The sequence below is a fragment of the Solea senegalensis genome, unplaced genomic scaffold (assembly GCF_019176455.1).
Source record: "Solea senegalensis isolate Sse05_10M unplaced genomic scaffold, IFAPA_SoseM_1 scf7180000014161, whole genome shotgun sequence".
Classification (NCBI taxonomy): Eukaryota; Metazoa; Chordata; class Actinopteri; order Pleuronectiformes; family Soleidae; genus Solea; species Solea senegalensis.
In genome coordinates, this window is record NW_025320980.1 from 81,722 (window position 1) to 103,261 (window position 21,540).

Genomic DNA, 21,540 nt, shown 5'->3' on the forward strand with positions numbered 1-21,540 from the left:
GTCGTTGTGTGTTATTCTGTATGAGTTGTTGTCACGGCTGATATCGGTGTGGCTGGCATGAAGCCGGCTGCTATGATGTGCATCGCGCCAACAGTCGGAGAAACCACGTGGTCAATCCAGATTGGGCCTAGGCAGGTTAGCATCACGGCTAACGGCACATCGCGTCACAGTGCAGCACGTCTCTCCACACCCTCATTTGTGAGGATTTTTCGGCAGGAGGTAACGTGCTAACGTGCTATGCCCCGTGGACATTATTGCTGTCTCAGTTGTACGCTGTGTGCGCGTGAGTAGACGAGCGGACACGCCCCTGTGTCACAGCACAAGTGTCCCACACTTTCAGGCAGATGACATACTGGTGATGTTGCACTGAATAACTTCGGCTTGGTGTAAAAACTAGTTGTCCTCAACGGCGCTTTATAATATTAGCTTGTTTGTTTAGAGGGCGGCCTCTTTTTTAAGTTCACGTTGAAGCCTTTTCGATGATCCCGTCACCCTCCCCACTGCCGCTGCAGGCACGCGGTAGGTGTTGAGGACTGCAGACATGTGACCTTTGCTGAAAATGTGGGTCCAAAATGGATGCTCTTTCCTATGCATGACACATAGCCACAAGAGTCTAACGTGAATAGATTGTATTTTTTGTTGAGGACATTCTTTATCAGGAATTACACTATGAGGTTTTCAACAACATCATTAAACTTTAAACAAAACACAAACGCAGTATATGGGGAACATTGTGCTCTGCAGCTCCATATAAAGCAATCTTTCCCAAACCTTTTATAAGACCCACTTTTCAGAGATGACAAGCAAATGTGACCCAATTCACAATATGAATCATAAGAACAAATGTGTGCATCAGAGAAAGTTTCTGACTATTTTTACTGCCATTTTCTTTACCGGCTAATAGTGTTTTGAATAGGTAAACCAGCCGCCTCCAAGAGGAATAAATGAATCGCAAGTAAAATGTTGGAAAAAAGTGAGTCCCCACATAGTGTCTCAGAATGATTGGTATAGATAATAAAGGATTTGTAAAGTGATGTGTCATATTCATAAGAGTCGTAGTGTAGTAATAATATATTAATTGGTATTTATAGAGATATAATCACTACTGTGGTGTTATAATTGATACTTCTCTTCGGTCTAATATTAAGCGATGATCACAGAAAAAAATTTAGTGTAAAGTAATGAATCTTATGAATCATAAGACAAATGCATGACATTTCCGAATCAGGTGGTCACATTTTGTCTGACATAAGGACACTAGTACGCAGAAGCTTCCTGTTGTGAGAAGTGGAGCCTTGAGTCTGGGTGTGCGTGGGTTTTGGCAGAGTGTTGGTTAAGCAGAGGGACATGACGGAACAAGGCTGCACTGGTGCAATGCTGGAGCCAAACATTCACTGCCCATGTGTGCACGATCCATCCTTCTCTGTTTAAAATGTCCGACTGAAGCCACATTTGCTTTTTTACGAGCTTGTCACATGGGTTGGAAAAGTCATCTTAGAAGAAAAATTCTGTATCAAGTTTTGACCAATGTCTGTGGCAGAGGGCAGCTGACCGTTCTGTAAAATCTGTTGTTTTTGTCAGTGTTTAGTCTTTGATTGCACACACACGTTGTGTTTAAGGATGGTAGAATGTCTCATGTGGTTTATCTCACATTGTGCTTAATATTTTAAAGCTGTAAGAAAAATTTGCCTCAATGAATTACCATATTACCATATTACCAGATGGGAATTTCATAGTCAGATTCTATTTAGTTGAATCTTTGGAAATGTTTTATCCAGTTTTTCTAGAAATTAACCCATCCATGGACTAAAATTAGGGTATTTGATCCTGATCTCTTTCCTGTAAGTTGGTAGAGTACTCCATACTGCAGAAACCCTCAGCTCGTAAACATCACTATACCTCTTCTCTTAAAGTGATTGATAGATGGACTGTTGACAGGAAACTAGGGCTGAACAATTTGCAACTTCATAATCTTCATAATCGATTATCTGTCGATATTTTCTCGATTAATCGATGAATCATTTGGTCCATAAAATATCAGAAAACCAAGAAATTTTGATTGATGTTCGTCAAACCTGGAAATGATGATGTTCTCAAATGTCTTGTTTTTTTACACAAACCAAAATGATTAACTTTCAATGATTTATTTGTTCTCCAGAGCAAACAAATTAAGAAAATACTCACATTTAAGAAGCTTAAACAATCGGAACTCTTGTTTTAATCATGAAAAAAGCTTTGAACCGATTATCCAAATAGTTATCGATTAATTTAGTAATCGATTAATTGTTTCAGCTCTAGAACAATTGATCAAAATTGTTTCAAAATCGCTATACAGCCTGCTGTAATTTTCAAATTGCAAGAGGTGCAATATTTTTGAAAGTCAAAATGTGCATTGTCTGGATTTATACACATCTTATTCTAAAGACTGAAGACAACATCATGTTTTTTGAATGATGATGTAAAAATTACCATTCCCTCTGGTATCACTATTCATATCGCAACCGCAATTCCTGTCAAAATAATCGCAATTAGATGTGTGTTTAAAATCGTTCAGTCCTTCAGGAAACATCATCTTTGAATTATCATGTATTTGATTAAATAAGGTATTTGAAGTGTGGTTGTGTAAGGCAGTGTGCACTCCAGAACAAGTTTAGAATCTGTTTTTGTAAGTTTTTTTGTATGTGCACATAACCTAAAACGCTGTCTTTGGAAAATGGGTCCCACAGTGTTTTTATGTACACAACCTAGAAGTGACCCTGGGAAAACAGTGATGTTATTGCCCCACCTATGAAACCTAACCCTTAACCCCTGCTAGCTTTATGTGCATGCTCCATGTCTTCTCCATTTGTGTTGTATCTGTGGCAGCTTTGCAGTGCACATAGAGGCCTTGCATATACTGTATGTTACTGCATTTAGAGTCGTTTTGGGAGGGTTCTCATTTAAATGAAGACACTTCTTTAAGCAATGTGTTTACAGAACACACACTAACGTGTGGACAAGGCTATAGTCGACACTGACTGATGTGCGTGCCCTGGGACTTAAACTTAAGTATCAGTTTGAGGGTATTGATCTTGTGAAATTTGTTTTAAATGTTTAGCCCCCTGCTTATTTTTCATAATAGACATGCTACTAATTTTTGCTAAATTTGATCCATTAAAATGATCCAGCTGTGCGAAGTGATGGTTGCCACCACTGAAAGCTTTTTGTGTCAATGTGTTCCAACTACAGTTGACACTGTGGTAGATATAGATCATCATTTTAGCCCACAGGCCAGTGAGTACAGCTGTATACAACAGAAGAGGCTCTGAAAGCATTTGTAATGGGCAGTAGGCTGAGGGATGACTGTTCATTGTATATTATGGCATTTTAAAGCACCACAAGTCTGCAGCATGCCATGCACTGACAATGATTCATGTATTTTTTCCACTGTTGTCAGCACCAGGCTGTTGAGTTCAGCATCGATGATAATAGGGAAATGGTAAGCTACACATCAGCTACCTTTAAAATACAGTGAATATAAATTAAGTGTATGCAGGCAATAGTTAACTCTGTGGCTACACATTCTATACCATAGGTTGGATGATGAAGCCAGGTACTTACAACATATTCTCTCCATTTTCTCCTTGGTGTGTTCATGGAGAGGCTTATGCAACAGTTGAATGAGCATGTTTCACCAGCACTGGTGCTGCTGGTGGGATCTCCATGGTGCAGCATTTCAGGCCAGCTCAAATGACCAGACTGTGTGGTTAGTTGTGGGGTGAGGGGTGCTTTTGCTTTGCACTTGTGCACATAACTTCCCTTAAACACAGATCCCTGCAGAAATGAGGCCTTCTGACTTGAGTACCCCTCCTGGTTCTGCACCGCTGCAGGCTGTACCCAGGAATTGTTCTCACACTGCATGCTTTCATAAACTCTGCAGACAAACCTGTGTGCTGTTGAAAATGTGAGTCATTGGTAAAATCGTTATTTAATAGGACGGTTCTTCTGCATTTTGTTTCATGAGCTGCATCCCAAATAAACAATCCTATTTTCTCGAGCTGCCTTCTCTCTCAACATATGAAGCGCCTTTACATCACGTGATTCAGTGGAGACGGAAGCCCTTCTGCAGTTGAGAGTTTACGAGCAGCGGTGCTGAGTGAGTGCGGCACAGAAAAGCGGAGAAGGTGTGTGCTAAGGAGAAATAAATACAAAATGGAATGTTGATGAAAACCCAGGTGGTAGTGACGAGAATCATTAGTAGTAGTGGTGGTAGTAGAGTAGTAAAGTCTCTGAGCCAGTATTGGTTGTTACTCTGAGACCCTATTTTAGCTCTGAGATTGTTTGGTCAGCATTTCCTCTTCCAGCAAAGCTAGGTTAGACCAACACTCTCTCTGAGACACTGAAGTACTCCCGGTCACTCCTCTGGTCTTTATTTGAATAAAACCTTTAATGAGTCTTATATGTTGTACACAATGCAGAGAAATCCATTCATCCTTAAAAGGGTAGTTCAGATTGTGTTTGTATGAGGTACTGACACGTTGCCCCCCCCCCACACGCACACCTGGCATGTGTGTTTTGTGATTAGATAGATTGCCCTCCAGAAGCAGACTCAGTGTCACATGAAGTGGTGCGATTGTATGGATTCCTCTTTGCGGTTTGAAGCAGGTGAAGAAGTCGACTTTGACAAGTGGAAAGCCACCAAAAGCAGAGGAGACTGTATTTCTGCTCACACAGCTTTGGGTGGAGCAGAGGCACTGGAGATGCATCAGAGACTTGTTGCATTTGCACGTCTGTTCAATATGGTCACAATACGTCTCCGACCACCTCCCAAAGTGGTTTGGCCGATCAGATTACAATCTGTCCTCAATGCATCTCGGGTGTATCCGATGTGTATCACTATCCGACTGCAATCTGATCACAGTAAACGTATTTTAATGGCAGGTGTAAAGGGGGCCACTGTTTGTGCTGACTGCACTGTGCACGCCCCAGCTCGCCTCTCTCACCGTGAACCAGTTAGAGACATGGATGCTGGCTGTCACTGAAAATGCTCACCCCTCACACCAAAGGTCGTTGAAAAATTCAGCGACTTCACAACAAAGCTTACAGGTGTTTGTAATCCGCTGGTGCCTCCATCAGTAAGTTAAATGTGTTGTTAGTGAGCTGTAGAGCAGCTGCTGTGTTCCAGCAAGTTCAAAACACAGATTTTCTCTATGGATTTTTGGCCTGGTAGAGATTTACAAAGTTCAGTTTCCAGTCAGAAAAACGCTGTTAAACTGCAAGATAAACCCACAAACTTTGAAAAAAAAAAAAAGACATGACACACTTATTGTACATCATTTCTGTTGCCCAATTAGCTGACTGCTGTGGGTGGAGCTTCCCTGACCTTACCGTACCATTTTAGTCTGGTACCCCAAGGGAACGGCACCAAATTATAGAAAGGCTGGCGCTGGTTTTTTTTGGGCACCATTCCTAATGGAAATGTAAAAAAATATGTACCATACTGTACCGAACAGAACTTTTCCACTGGGTGGAAACACGGCTCTAGTGTCTTGAGGTGGTTCCACAGTCAGCGCTGACCTCATACATCACAACCTCATACCTCAAGTTGTGATTTTAGTAATATTTTGAAAATATGGGAACCTCTCATTTTAAGTACTGGAGTTGTTTACAGCAGTGGATGTAATGTAGCATTGAGTCACTTCTAAACACATCTAAATTCTAAAAGTCTTATATTGCTGCCATCCTCTTAGCACCAAAGCTCCAGTGGGAAATGGGGATGAGCCCACCGTCAGTGTAACTTGTGTTGAGTTTCATTTGTTTGGCTGTATAGAAACCCTCACTCAGTTAAAACTCATTGTCTTTTCGTCTCTTTTTGTGTGAGTGTTGTTATAGTCATGGTAACAGTAGTGACTGTGGCTGTTTCTGCAGCCTGGTTTCCTCTCCTTTGAAAAAAGAACAACACTCTGATTCATCATGACTCAGCCTCTTTTTTTTAACACTGCTGTGTGTATGTGTGTGTGTGTCTCTGGCAGTGACTGAGTTATTGTAGGTGTTGGCTATAAATACCATATGTGCTTCTTTTAGTAGCACAGTGTAACCTGAGGAAGATCATTTCACTGACATTAGGAAATTACCCTTGAGTCATTGTGATGATGCTGTTGTGTACAAATGGTCTAGTTTCATTCAGTGTGGATTATAAGTGGATTACATTGACGTTACCATACGGTATGTGCTAATATTGTATGTTATCCAGAAAATGCAGAACTTGCTAGTGTATACAAACAACACATTATCCTAGGAGATGTTAATACAAATTGAAAATAAATTAAACTGGTTTGGTTTAATTGATCCAATATATTGGTTTGGTACTGGCACTGAAAACATGGCTGCCAGTGCCAGCTCAGCTAATAAAATCTGCACCTGCATTTAAAAGTATGTTCACCACTTTATTTCACCATTAGACAACCGTCTTGACAAAACTGAAAACTGTTTTTTTGTCAATTTGTATCTTACCAACACCAAAGTCTTAAGAGAAAATCAGCAATTTTACGTCATGGCTCACAGGAGTTGTTGATCCACTGCTGTCTCCACCTGTAAGTTTAAATGTGTTATTTCATGACTTTGATGTTTGAAGTCTTTTGTTTGAATTCAACTCAGTGACACTAACTTACCAGGCACCTGTAGACCAACAGCTTCTGTGACTCAACGAGCTAAAAAGAATCTGATTTTCTAAATGGAATTTGGTATGGGAGATTCAGCTGTTTACAAAGTTCACTTTCCAGTTAGAAAAGGCTGTGTAATGGCATGATAAAGCAGCAAGCGCATCATTTATACAGTGTATCTAAACTTATTCACATATAGATTTTATTACATGAGCTTTTTGCAGTGTGGCTAAATCTGTTTTTCCTCATGTCCCTGCTGGCAGCCATGTTTTCTGTATCATAAGTTAGTTCTTAGCACATCTGAAGCATTTGGTGCAGTTAGTCCTAACTCGAATATTCCGATTTTAGTCAAATTTCGTGGCTATGAATGATGATTAAAAAGAAAAACAAAATATTTTGTGGATATGGATACATCGTAATTACATTTTAACTATTGGAATTATCTCAGCAGTGGATTCAATGTAGCAGTGAGTCAAAATCAGACTGCACCTTGTAAAATGTAAACTGAAGTATGAATTTAATATTCTGTAAGAAAGTCATGTGAACAGTATTATCAAGTCATACACAGAGTTTGGTCAGTAGCTGGTTGATTGGTATCCATATTAACATGGTTGTGGAAGTGAAATGCATTTCTTTATTGTCTTCCGTTTATTCTCCAGTCAGTCTAATTGGCTCAATATTAGTGAAGCAAGTTATTTGCAGCTATTTTCCATAAAATCGATTAATCTCTTGATTCATTAATTAGTTGCTTGGTCCATAAAATGTCAGAAAATGTTGATCTGTGTTTCCCAAACCTCAAAATGATGTTCTCAAATGTTATTCAGTATTAATGTTTTTAAGGAATTTATTTTGGTCGAGGCAAGCATGGTTTTAATAATATAATTTCTCCTCTGTATTTACATGGAGTTTAATTAGCTCTGCTTTGCCTCCCCGTAGCCTAAGCTAATGTGTGCCTAGTCCACTTGTAATTACGATTCATTATGAAAGGACATTTTGTATTTTTAAATGGGTCTTTGGGAATAATGATAAAACAGGAAAGCATTTCAATTGAATACATTTTGGCAATGACACTGATGAGAATATTTTTAATGAAGAAAATGTTGCCATGAGACTCTTCTGACTAAATTGACACTTATGTGCTACATGATTGAATTTGTTACTTGAGCTATTGTCTAGAGTAGGAAGTGTAGTCCTCCTGTGGTATTTTAACAATACTCACCTGGATTAAAGCTGCAGTGGGCAAGATCACTGGAAAATAGTCTTGTCTACAAACCAAAAGTTTGAATTTCTTAGTTATATGGCGCAAATAAACCAGAACATATTCACATTTAAGAAACGCAAACCAACCATCAATTATCGAAATAGATGATGCTTAATTTAGTAATCGACTAATAATTCAAGTTTGGAAAACACTGATTTGATTTAATTTAATTTAATTTAATTTATATGGACATAATCTAAGGTAATATAATATAATTAAAAACAGACAGTTTAGGTGATACAAAACAAGTACAAAATTCATCTTTCATTTGATCACAAAATTGATGACTTTTATGACTTTGTTTTGAAGTTGTGGATAATCCAGCATAACTTTTAACAATTAACAGCAGCATGAGTGGGGTAAACGCAGTTAGTGGTTAGGAACTGCACGGTGGCCTTTGTCTCAAACAGATGCCACACATCGTTCACTGTTAACACGCTGTTGCATTGAAAAAAACAGATGGTAAGTGCTTCTCTTGGCACAAGGATTATCTGTGAAAACTGGTTTCTTTGTGACAGATAAGAAGGTGTAAACTTGTCGACACTGTATCAAGTCAGTGTCTTCACAGAGAACCAGCACACACAAAACTTCAACATTAAAGTCTAAACATGAAAAGAAGTTGGGTGAATGTTGGCAGCACATTCTTTGGTTAGATGAACCCAAAATAAATGTGCCAAGGGCCGTGCAATATGACGTGAGTTCCACACACGTGGATGTGTACTTTTTTGTCTGCTTTGACTTAAACATAAGTCTGGAACAAATATTGATAAAATGGTTGATGGTTTGAATTTTCAATTATTCTTTTAATTATAAAAATTCAGTCAGTGATAAGGAATTCTTTATACACCAATGACTACCTAATTTGTAGTGCATCTATTATTACAAGGTGGCAGCAAGCATTTAGTTACTGGAGGGCATGTATGTTAGAACTGATGAACCTTGAGGTTTCTTGGGCTGGTACCAGCCCAACATGCTGTAACATCCTGAAGTATACTAGGTTCTTTGAATGCATCTCATTACACCAGTATGTTGAAGCTCTTTAACCAAAAGTATATTTCTAATGCTAAAATATAATTATTGCTGTTATCCATGAATTTTAGCTGTTAAAATTAGCTGTTTTACTAATAAATAAATAAAAATAAAGTACATTATTATTTCTTGTTTAAGATATTTATTTGCATTCATAAACAGAAAAAAGTACTTTTAGTGTTTGAATGTGATGCTTGATTAACTTCTAACTTCTAACTGGGCAGAGAAGCCCAGTGAGCCGGCTCATATTTGGGTATAAAAAGGTCAATTCAGATTATCTTATCTAGAACATCTTTAGGTTTAAACACATTTTTGAAAGATTTCTAAGATACTGTTTTTTTGTTTTTATGACAGGTGGTCTAATAAATTTAAGCACTGTATGAATATTTGACGAATATTCAAATAGCACATTTGCTCGATCCCAAAGACCGTATGATTGATTTTTACTGACCTCTGTTTCCAGTAACACAGTATTGAATTAATAGTAACTGAATTAACTGAAGTAATTGTAGCTGCTTTTTGTTTTAAATAAAAAGTTAAATTAAATAATTTAATTTAGCTTGTGTATAAAATGTTTTGCCTCATCATACTTCTAACCCCTGGTTTACACTTTTGCTTTGTTCTGTTACTGAGGATTTTTTCCCCTTGATCTTCATACACAGATCTTGTGATTGTTAGCAGCAGAACTAGAGCATATGGAGTTGGATAAAAATGTAGTTTGTGTTAAAAAATGTTTTGCTCAGCTTCAACTTTGTATTAATGACAGCATAAAGTAGAATCTATACAGTCTCCTCTTCCTGCATCTGTGAAAGTGACACATTTACTGTATGTTCAGTGTCAGCACACAGTTTCTAATCTGCAGCTTTGTAATCACACAAATGTTCATTTTTAATTTTGTAATTCATGATTCCTATTTAAAATGTCACTGGAAAGTAATTGAAGTGTATACAATCTGTGTATATGTTGGTTTACTGGCATTAAAATGTACCAGAAGTCACCAAATGTGGGCTTTTATGGCCAAAGGTTTTTCAGTCCTGCCTACACTGCTGAGAAATAAAATCCTAGTGGGAACTGAATATATCCGTTAATTATAACCATATCTTACCGCACCAGCATCAAGCTGGAGTCTAACACTAGAGTTTCTCAAGAAATAAACATTTTATTGGAGACCCGTTGAATTTCCCAGGGACCCAATCAAACCACAATGATGTAACTCACAAAAAATGACGGTGTCTGAAATTGTGTGCTATGCATTACATAAACATTGCATTAATATACAATGAACTAATTATTTTGCCATAAAGAATAATTTATTTTTAATACCCTGCCATGTCATACATGTACCTGTGACTTCTCTGCATAAATCTGGGACTTGAAATATTAGAAACATGCGTGTCTGTTAGGTAGCCACATAAAAGCAATAACTGTAAATGCTATCAATAATGTGTTTTTAGCCTATACATGCTCTTTGCTAACAAGGTTTCTTTTCTCTGTCATGTAGGACAATCGGTTCCTCACTGTAACCAACTAAGGACCTAAAGGATTCTTAACTGTAAGTATGAGATGAGCCGTGACTATAAACAGGAACATTGACGTTGGATTAATCCTTTTTTTTTTTAAGACATCTTTTGAAGCATGGTTGTATCAAGTGGAGACACATAATCAGTGCTGGCCGTGTCTTGCGCCCCCTGGTGCCTTGAGACACAGAAGCTTGCTCTTACTGTAAACATGGCTGCCAGTAGGGACTGATTTTAGCCTCTAAAGTCTCACCTAATATAATTTAGGCCATTTTAAATCTATGATATTTTAAGCATATTCTTGCTGTTTTATCTGAATGGAAGTTTGCAAACCGCTCAATCTACCGCACAGAAGTCCACAGAAGATCAGTGTCTTACTCAGGGAAAAAACTAATTCACAAAATAACACATTGGACCTTACTAATGGAGGCAGTAGTGGATCAGCAAATTCTTTTTTGTGATGTAAAGGAGATGATCATCTCTCTGGACTTTGGTGCATGGAGTGAGCAGCTCACAAAGCAACACAAACTTCAGTTTCTCACCAGAAAAGGCTGTCTAACTGAGATGAAGCGGCTGACATATTGTTGACATATCCTCGATTTGAGAAAGGCTTCAAGAGTTTCCCTACTGGCAGCTGTGTTCTCAATGTGAGCGAGTGTAAAAAAACAAAACCAAACCAGAACTAACCCTTGAAAGAATGAAGAAGGAAACATCTGCTCTTTGTGCCATGTGGATAATGTTTGTTGTTGTTGTTTTTCCAAAGATCTATTTAACCCACCATTGATTTTCTCCCTCTGCAGATTTGTACACAGGTCCACATCCGCCTCCCCATGCAGAACTCCATGAAATGAATAAAGCACCACAGCCTATAACAGGACCCCCCTCCACCCCCCGCCCTGCCCCCTCCCCTGGTCTGTCACAGGTAATGACGGCTGCGACTGTCTGTGTTGACTCTTGAAGGACACATCTTTGTCCCACTTGGGGGCCGGCTCATGCACATAATGAAAAGCAGATCACACAAAAATGCACTTTTCTCATGTGGAAAATAGCTGGAGAGGCCACAACGAGTCTATTTTCAACCTTGTCTCAGTCTTACGTTTACATAAGCCCCCTTTCCACCGATGATCCCTTCTCACCTCGCCACGGTTTACGTTGGTTTTCCACTACAAAATAGTATCTACTCATGAAATACACACACAAACGAGTGACTAGTGACTTAAAGCAGTTGTTTTCAGTGTAACTGAATCATTAGAATCCGTTAATCAGGTATCTCTTCCATGCCCAGAGCACAGACTCTGCCTGACACAGTCACTGGACACAGCCTACTACAATGAATGATGATCGGGTGGCGGGCGGGTGTGGGTTTTCATGGCATTTTTAATATAGCTGTAAACTGATTTTTTTTAGCCTATAAATAGTGATTTTTAATATAAAAAATATTAATGATCAATCGACAATCGATCATTAATTTTCACGGTGATCGAGTAAGAAAATTGAATCGAATACCCATCCCTACTCAAGATGGATACACTAGACTCCTCTGTTAAATATTGAGATTTTAGACATTTTAGGATTGTTAAGTCTTTTTTAACTGACCAATCAGTGGCCGGCAGTCTGGCGACGTCACGCGTAGTATCGCCTCAGCTCGCTTGGAACCTCGCCAGAGCAGGTACTAAAAAAAAGGACGTGGTACCAGGTGCTATGCTAGTGGAAATGCAACTTAACCGCTCCGTGCCGAGTCGAGCCAGTGGAAACGTGCAGATAAGTGACGCTGCTAGCTGCCAGTGTAGTTTGAGCTGTCTTCTTTATTTCCATGTTCACACGACCTTGTGTTTGATACTTCTTTAAAATGAGAGCGCGAGAATATAATATACTGTAAAGTCAGTGCCGTGGACGCCAGTTGCTTCTTTTCTTCTCATTGAACAACCGTTTCCGACTGGAAACTTAACTTTGTAAAAGACTCCCTCGTGCCAAAGTCCATTAAATCAAATCTGTATTTTTAGCTTGTGGGGATTCAGGGGCTGCTGCTTTTCCTGCTGCATTGTTTGGTGAATTTGTGCCAGTGTGTTATTTTGTGAACCTCTGTGTTTGAACTGCTCTGTTTGGATTAAGAAACAGGCGAGACACAGTGATGCATGGAATAACAGAGAACTTATTAATGGAGGCACCAGTGGATCAACTCTTGTGTGCCATGATGTAAAAAAAATCACTGATTTATTTTAATGGACTTTGGTTTGTGGATTGAGCAGTGAAGCAACACAAATGTCATTTTCCATTAAGAAGAGGCTGTCTAATGGAGAGATAAAGCATGATTTAAACACACTGTATCATAGATTTAAGCAGGTGTAGGTTTTATTTATTTGTGGCTAGCAGGCACGTTTTCTCTGAGTGCAAGTCACTGTATCTGTCACATGCCAGTACCTCATACAACTGCGTCTTTAAAAAACAACCATCACATCAAGGCTTGTTTCTCAAACGTTTTTAAGATGGCAAATCATCAAGAACATCAGCAAGAACAAATTTTGTGCATATAAGGACTTCTGGCTGTTAATATTGTTTTGAAATTCTATGAATCACATCATTGTAACTCATACACATACATCTATGGTACAAGGCTGCACATTTAATTGGCAAAATAATCTTCAGCAACCAATCTGTGGGTTTCCGTTCCAGTCTCTGGGAATGACTGTTATAAAGTATGTGTCCATAGAACTTTATACTTTATTCCTTTGTACACTCATGATTAACTTAAAAATGAAGAGATGAAAATATGATCCCAAAATCACAATCACTGTAACCCGAGCACAAATATCTGCCCCAGTGTCTCTATACTTGTTGACTGCTCATCTGTTTTTCATCCCACTTGCTTTCTTATCCTGCCTGCCGTCCACTCACTTCTACTGTTGTCACTTCCTGTCTCTTGCAGCCTTCATTCCCACCTGGGCAGCCCCCTTCTGTTGTGTTTGCTACCCCGCCTCCTCCACAAATGAACCCAACACCACAGGCCCGACAGGTAGGCCTGCCCACTGCTCATCCACCCCACACCACGGCACACACCTGCACTCTTTGCTTCGTTCCAGAACAAAAAATGGTTCTTCTCTCACATTTCAGAGACGACGGTTATTCAGAGAGTCAGGCAAAATTCACCTATGTGCTGCTGAAAATCATTTAAGTTCATTTCTGTGCTGCTTGGTTTTCTGTTCTTCCTCACCCTCACTTCTGTCTGAGATGAGACAGACTAATTCAGAAAAAACCTGAAAGAGATGCCATCAAGGTCTTGTCTTCATGCTGCAAATGTCCTTGTGTGGCAATTTTGGAATAATTGCTGTTCACTGTCGCTATCTAAAACTCTCTTAGGGGAAAACACAGTGCACAGAATCTAAGTGTGAGTTTCTTAGAATGTCTGCATGTCTTGTTTGCCTACTTCTCACCAGTTGTGCTCCACTTGAGTCTCCAGTGTCAGCCTGTCCTTTGCACTCTGCCTCACACACTATCTCACCTTTTTTCAAGATTTAACATTTTACATGAACTTTAGTGGTTGTATTTTATTATTTTAAATTTTATTTTTAAACAAACTGGAACAAAAATGCCTGGTGGCAAAAATAGATGAAGAATTAGTTGTTGCTACCGGTAAAACTGCTTTCAGACGTGCTGATGTTTGGACGTTTTCTGGAACTTCTTCAGTTCAAATTTCCGTCTAATGTTTGAGTGAGTCCATATAAGAACACGGCAGGAAAAGCCCCTTGTTAAATCGTCGTGAGCGGGCGGGAGTTCTGCCTCCTGCATGCTCCAGCCAGGCTTTACCCTTCCTGTGGATGCTTTCTGCTCCTCTGTTCTCCTGCTCTTGTGAATACCCCTGACTGGTTTGTCAGATTGGAATGACCAGACTCTGGACAATATCGTTGTCCAGAGGTTTTGGAGTTCATGTCATGGTCCATGTGGTTTGATGTGTTTGGAAGCAGTGTTGACACAGATTGTAGTCAGTACTGACTTCTCTGCACAGCCAAGAATTACCACCTGTGGCAGGAACCAGCTTGAAAAATGGAACCTAGCTCTCATTCAAGAGCCACTTAACACAAGGATCATCAAATTCAATCTACACCCACTAAACCCTACAATATTTTAAGATTAGGTTTGCCTCTTTAGGCCCATTTATACTACATTTCCACCATTTACATATGTGTGTCCATCATTACTAGGGATGGGCATAATTAATCGACGATCGATTAATCGATCATTAAGAATTTTGTCGACGTAACCATTGTTTTTTTTCAACAATTGATACCCGCACCAGCCTAATAATAATAATAATAATAATAATAATGATAATAATAATAACAACAACAACAACAACAACAATAATAATAATGATGAGTCCGTGATAATAACTCACGGACACAGCGGATAATCCGTGGGGCGGGTGGATCGCATGGCTAAAAAAAAACAAACGTTTGGATTAACTGTGGGCGGGTCACGGTTGAAATAAATAAACAAATAAATAAATAATAAGTATTAATGATTAATTGTTAATTGATTGTTAATTCTCCCGACGATCAATTAAGAACATTTAATCGAATGCCCACCCCTAGTCATTACCATACATACCTCCGTGCGTCTTTTGTGTTGATATGGATGTTTATGCAGTGCTTCCTCTAGAGGGCAGTGCTGACCGAGTACCAAGTTGCAGGCACGAACAAACAAGAATGAGATAAGAGATTATTTTACCGTTACTGATTTTGTGGCGGTGGATTGTAAAACCACTGAAGTTGTCTCTAATGGGGAATAATCCCCGTTGGTGTTGTTGATGACGGAGATTGATGATGAGCGACATTTTCAATATTTCTCTATGTCGTAAATGCTCGCATAGACTCTTCACTCTACCGTTTGCCTGACTGATTGGACTGTTAACTCTATACCGCCCCACAATTTCTGGTGGTATTGCTCCGTTTCGTCCATCATTATACGAAATCTCACTGGAAACTGAACAACGGCTCACTTATCACACCAAAGTCCATCGAGAAAGTTACTGATTTTACATCATTGTACACAGGAGCCTTACATCCATTTTTGTGTCCGTCAGTGAGTTCAAATGTATTTCTTTTAACTTTATTTTTGTCATTCAAATTGTCCAAACAAGGCAGCAATCGACCAGCACCTGCCCTGTCCATGCAAACTAAGCTGATTCTCTCCATGGACTTGGTCCAGAGGAGGGAACACTTTCAAAACTCCATTTTTTTACAGCCAGAAAAGTTTGACACAGTCACTGAACTAAAACACAACTCGCTGGCTCTCGGCAGTGCTGTCGCTAAATACACCAGACTCCTCTGACTGAGATTTTCCTTGCTAAATGCTGGAGATAAACGCACTTTTTCAAGATTTTAAGTCTTTTAACTGATCTTCAGTTCGGCATTGTTCGGCACTGATTTCTGTGTTTGGCGTTGTGCTCATGACTCTTCCAGTGCCAACACTCTCTGACCAATCAGTGGCCGATTGGTCACTGTTCCGTGCTGGAACTGTGTAGTGGAAATTGCCGTTACTCTGCAGTCAGTGTCAGTTCCTCATACTGCCAAATTCCACAAAGAACAAACAGAAAACCTTTCCCTGTAATTGCAGTTTTAAAGAAGCACAACTGGAAGAAGCCTGTTCGTGGAGAGTGATGCATGAATGTTGTGCTTTTTCTAAACTGTGCTCTGTCTGCCTCTCCTCCTAGTTTGCCCCAGGGCCCCGAACCATACACCAACAGGTACTAACAGCACAGCTGATGAACATGACAGGGGTTGAGTGGGGGGCTTTCTATTTTGTGAAATAAATAAATGTGTGTATATAAATGATAGATTATATGATTTGTTTTCACTTATAATGTGACTAAACAACACATTATACTGGTATTTTCTCTGTGTACTTAAATATCAATGGATCAGTTTTATCTTTTAGGAAATGTTTGAGTATAGGAAATTTACAAGACTACATTTTCCCAAATGGTGGGAAAATGGTGTTGAATAATAAGATCACGTCAGATATCAACCATATGATATTTGCATGCATGTATTTTTTTAAATAGAAGTGTAATTTAGAAATGGTGTCTTAGTCTTGACATCATCATATCCCTTTTCAAAATAAGGGCTGAGACTTTTAAACCCATGTGTAACTCAAACATCAGCCTGTCACTGCCTGACATGACACATCACCTTTCTCTCTTAGAATGTTGTTCACATGGACACAAATAATCAGAATGAAAGGCCTGATGAGAATAAAACAGCTTCATGTAAACATGTTTGTGTTATCACACGTCTGCCCTTCTCAAACATAATGTATTTCTGTTTTGATATTGATAGAAATTGATAGAAATGTGGCAGGAGAGGGAGCAAAAACTGGTCTGCAGTCAACACAGTTTCCTTATTACAGACTTTAAAAGAAATCGGGATTGTAGCAGAGTAAATTAGATGTGGTTGGATTTATGTAAATTACCTCATGCGCCCTCTCCTATTTACACAGAACAGAACTGCTGAGTCTGAACCTTCATTATAGAGAACAGAAGAAACATAAGTGTTCTTTGAAGAACATGATGTAGGTCCATTTAAATAAAGGACTAATCAACATAAATAAAAGTCACAGATGCAAGTGAGGAGGGAAAAGACATCAGTGGTAAACAGCCAAGGGATGAGCAGAGGAGAAATATCTGAGGATGAGTGGCAACAATGGCATTTGTTTACAATACAGATGGAAGTAAAGGATCTTATTCTCATTTTGAGACAGTTTGACAAGTCTGCATGTTAAAATGGTTCTTTCACATTAAGCTTTTGATCCATGTACACACAAGTCATTTGGGATACTAACTATTACTTACTTTATTTATAAAATGTGATATAATCCAAAAATCTCATATATTGTGTACATCTAATGCAATGTAAATAAAAGTCAGCAACAGCATGTTAGCTGAGTAATGCTGTGTGAGCTGCTAATTTCTTGTTTATTTACTAGAAGAATATTTGTTGTACACTTGGAGATGTATTTCTACGTGGTTAATGCATCGGCACAAATGTATTATTGATATGACCAGTATCAGATACTGAGTATCGTATTGGCTCATCCCTAACGTAAACATAGCCAATGTCAAAGCTATATTGGTGCAACCAATCTGACAAGACCCAGGTCATAAAGAAATATCAGTAAATGGAGGGACATATGTCAGCTGTTAATGCCACAGTGTTTTCATGTTGCTGACATTATATTCAACAAAGCAAATTAACAACGTCTTCATGTTTTACTCTGCCGTGACATCCGCCATGTCACTCATGACTATCAAACTTGTAGCTTGAGTCTAACTGTGTGATTGCACTGAGTCATTAAAAAAAGTTATGAGACCGTGATTAGTTTAGAGGTTTGATAACATAATCAACACTCGGCTCTTTCTTTGCCATAGCAAAAACAAATGAAGGACATCAGTTGTAGCTGAAGAATGTTGGATGTTATTCTATGTTTTCCAAGAGGAACTAGGTTCCCTGTTTGGCCTTTTCTCTGCATGCCGCTTGTTGATTCACTGCTTGGCTCACGATGGATGGTTCCTGGGCTTTCTCTAACTGATTGTGGTGCTCTCTCTTTTTCTCACTCCCTCTCTTCTTGCCTCCATTTGATGTGTGTCTGTGTGTGATCTGTGTTTGTGCCGCTGAAGGGAAGCTTCAGGTCGTTACAGGTAACTCACCCCCCCTTTCTTCCAGTTTTTCCATCATTATATCCCTCTCATCCTCCTGAGGAGTGCGTATGTGAGTGTGTGTGTGTGAGACTAATATTTGGCAATGTTGTGCTTTGTTGGCGTGGTGTCATTTCATTTATGGCGGTTAGCTCCCAGGGCAGCAGCAGAATGTCAATGAGGACGCTCTGAATGAACCAGCATTAGCTGCTTTATCTCTTCTGGCAGGCAGGGCCAATATGTTCCCATCTGGAGTCAAGCCACCAATTCATGGACAAACTATGAGCCTTGCTGTAGGGCTGAACACACGTTACCGCCACTTGTTTTTAAAGATAAAACTCAGATAAAGGTGTGGGTGGAGCCTATGTTTATGTCAAAACTTTAAGAAAAAACACTAATAATTCCCTCATTTTTGTCTCATTTTCTCCTCTTCTCACCCCATTTTTCTTCCCACACCTTTTTTATTTTTCCCACTGTCATAATCTCAACGTTTATCCTCACCTTTGCCCCTTCTCTCACCTTTTACGCCACTGCCTGCTTTCTGCTTTCTAGCCCTTCTACCCCAACAGGGGCAGCCTGCCTCCCGGTAGTGGGCCTCGAGGTGTCCCTCCCAGCAATGCCCCTCGCCCCGTGACGCCCACCCATGTTTACCAGCCGGGCCCTGGCTCCCAAATGATGATGATCCCCGGGCAACAATTATCCTTCCCCAGCTCAGCACAAGCACCGGCCTACTTCATACCAGGACAGGTAGGATGTTTTCTGCAAGTGGCACAGCCAGATTTTTCTTCCGTAGAAACCAGATGGTTTAAATGATCTAAACTGACATAATGGCACAACACAAATTCACAAATCAGTTTCCAAGTTGATTCTTCTTGTAAATATCTGTTGCTTTTACAGCTCTCCTTTTTTTCCAGGTACTTAGTTAATAGATACTTCCAGTAATTAGGGCTGAGTATCGCTGCTGATTTCCTGGATCAAGTAGCTTCTAATTTTCAAGGCCCTGATTTGAGAGATTTCAATTTCCATACCAAAGGTTGTGAAAGAGATTTTCACAGAACAAATGCTGCAAATTGTACAAAATCCTAATCTGGTACATCATTAAAAATATTGTTTACATGAGGAAATGTACCCTAAAGTAGTTAAATGAGTAAACTTTTCATTTCATTTGAACACACAGTACAGTATGACATGTACAGACATGTGTCTTATGCTGGTTCTAGGGCCAGCAGTGGACACACACCGCTCAGGCAACTGTTTGTCAGTAACTCATACAGCCACACTTCAGAAGATCTATTCTAACTATTCCTTGAGATACCTTGAGATGAATCCGTTTATGGTGAACTGATGGTGTGCATGTCTGTCTTATCCTTTTTATTCCTGTGTTGAGTTTTGTTTTCCTTCCTTTTTCGTTTTTCTCCTCCTGTCTAATCTCTGGTGCTCCTGTCTGTTTATTTCATTAGTACCGGTCAGCTACCTACGTGGCCACAGCCCAGCAATACCCAGGCACCCCAGGCTTCTATCCAGGCACCAGCCCAGCTGAATATGGTACTTATGGTAAGAGGCTCTACCTGGGGCCTCACCTGAGCCACTCACACAAGTCAAATCAAACCATCACACACACAAAGCCTACAATGATAGCTCAACTTAATTGTGCATGGAAATGTACTGACTGGTCACCAGTTTCAGAAATCACAAACCTATTATGTAACTATTCATTTTTGTTTTCAAGCTCAAATCAGCGTTGAAACCTTTGTTGCAGGTTTTAAGACGGAAATGATTCTCACTTTACCAACTGGGAATCTACCACTTAAGACTGGTTTATTTTTGTCTTCTTAGGTTGAGTTATTTTTGTCAATTTGACACTTTCTGTCACTGGCAACAGATGCTGAGACAGCACTGTTCTCCTCATTGTTTTGGCCTATGAATGTGCTAACACAGTTCCATTGGGGCATAAATTAAGTAATCACCTTTCTGTGGCCAAGAAAATAACATACCAATGGCAAATTTTATTGTGGCCCAATATAGGCACAGATTGGGTTGTTTTCTCTCCTCACTGTTATTCAGTTTTAACATCATAATGACACATTTAAGCCAAAACAATATTGTTGTCTATTTCAGCTTCAGCAACGGTTGGGTTTGGTCAGTGAAAACATAAGAAGAAGAAAAAAGATTTACTTCACTAACGAAATCCTGTGTCTGCAGTCTTTTACACGACGTTTACTTTCACCCCTGGTCCCCCTCATCACAGAAATGATTAATTCTTCCCTCATCTCTGGTATTGTCCTCTCCTCAATAAAAACAGCAGCTGTCTCCCCCCGATGAAAAAACTTGGTGTAGACCCAAATGACCTCAAAAACCTCCGTCCCGTCTCAGATCTCCCATTCATCTCAAAAATCTTTGAAAAAACAGTCACCACTCAACTCCCCACCCATTTTCCTCATAGTTACAGGTCTCTCCGTGCCCGGAGAGACCTGTGACGCCTCCCGGAGGGGAGTGGGGTGAGCGCTCTGTGGTTGGGGGCACTTTTGTTGTCTGCCTCAGCTTCACAGCGTCTTGTCACACTCAGTGTTGTGTGAGTGAGAGGGGGAGTGGCTGCAGTAGAGTGACGAGAGCAGCGAAAGCCAATGTGTGCTTCTTTTACAGATCTCTTTTGCGCACACACACGCACGCAAAGATTTTCCTGAAATGAAATGAAATGTATAGATAGATTATGACTATGTATATTTTAATTGAAGAAAACAACACAAATGAACATGTGGACACTTTTATATGGATGCTATTTTAATGTGTACCCTAAAGGGACCACGATATCCTTGCAGTTTTGTTCCACCCATTTTTACTTCTTTTCAGTTTTCTATGAGTGAGGTTCACACGTGTTTGAGGTGGAAATTTGTGATTTTGTTTTATGAAAATATGAAAAGTAGTGATAACAATAATAATAACAACAACTATTATTGCTGGTTTACTTGTCTAAAACAGCCCTTTCTGATACGAAGTAAATGTTTGTGTCGCTTTGTATACGGCACACTTCAGAGAAAATCAGAGATGTTACATCAATGCAACACAAGAGCTGTTGGTTCGCTGCTGGACTTTGGTGCAGGAGAGTGAGTCGTTTACACACTTGAGTTTTCAGACAGAGAACGCTGTCTAATGGCAAGATTAAGCGGTGAACATATTTGTAAGACATCGCTGACTTAAGTGGGCAAATATTTTATAAAGTGAGCCCTTTGTTAGGTCTGTTTTTCCTTGTGTTCCCAGGGGCAGTCATGTTTTCAGTTAGAGGGAGTGTCTGTGTCTCAGTCTGTCAGTACCATAATCTCTTCAGTGTGATAATTCTTTGTTTTGAATTTCCTTTAAACAAAAGAGCAGGATATCTCTCCAGAGTGTGAGAGTATTGTGTTG

At 39.5% G+C, this 21,540-nt stretch overlaps 1 protein-coding gene across 1 annotated transcript in view; it reads left to right on the forward strand.

The window, feature by feature from the left end:
- The window catches only part of LOC122760905 (eukaryotic translation initiation factor 4 gamma 1-like), a 39,708-nt gene that overhangs the window by 1,271 nt on the left and 16,897 nt on the right, over positions 1-21,540 (forward strand). The window contains exons 2-8 of the mRNA XM_044016100.1: positions 10,433-10,483; positions 11,249-11,370; positions 13,375-13,461; positions 16,159-16,191; positions 18,121-18,141; positions 18,691-18,885; positions 19,599-19,692. Of these exons, the coding sequence (XP_043872035.1) occupies positions 11,296-11,370; positions 13,375-13,461; positions 16,159-16,191; positions 18,121-18,141; positions 18,691-18,885; positions 19,599-19,692 (505 nt within the window). The 5' untranslated portion in view covers positions 10,433-10,483; positions 11,249-11,295. The remainder of the gene's footprint in view (positions 1-10,432; positions 10,484-11,248; positions 11,371-13,374; positions 13,462-16,158; positions 16,192-18,120; positions 18,142-18,690; positions 18,886-19,598; positions 19,693-21,540) is intronic.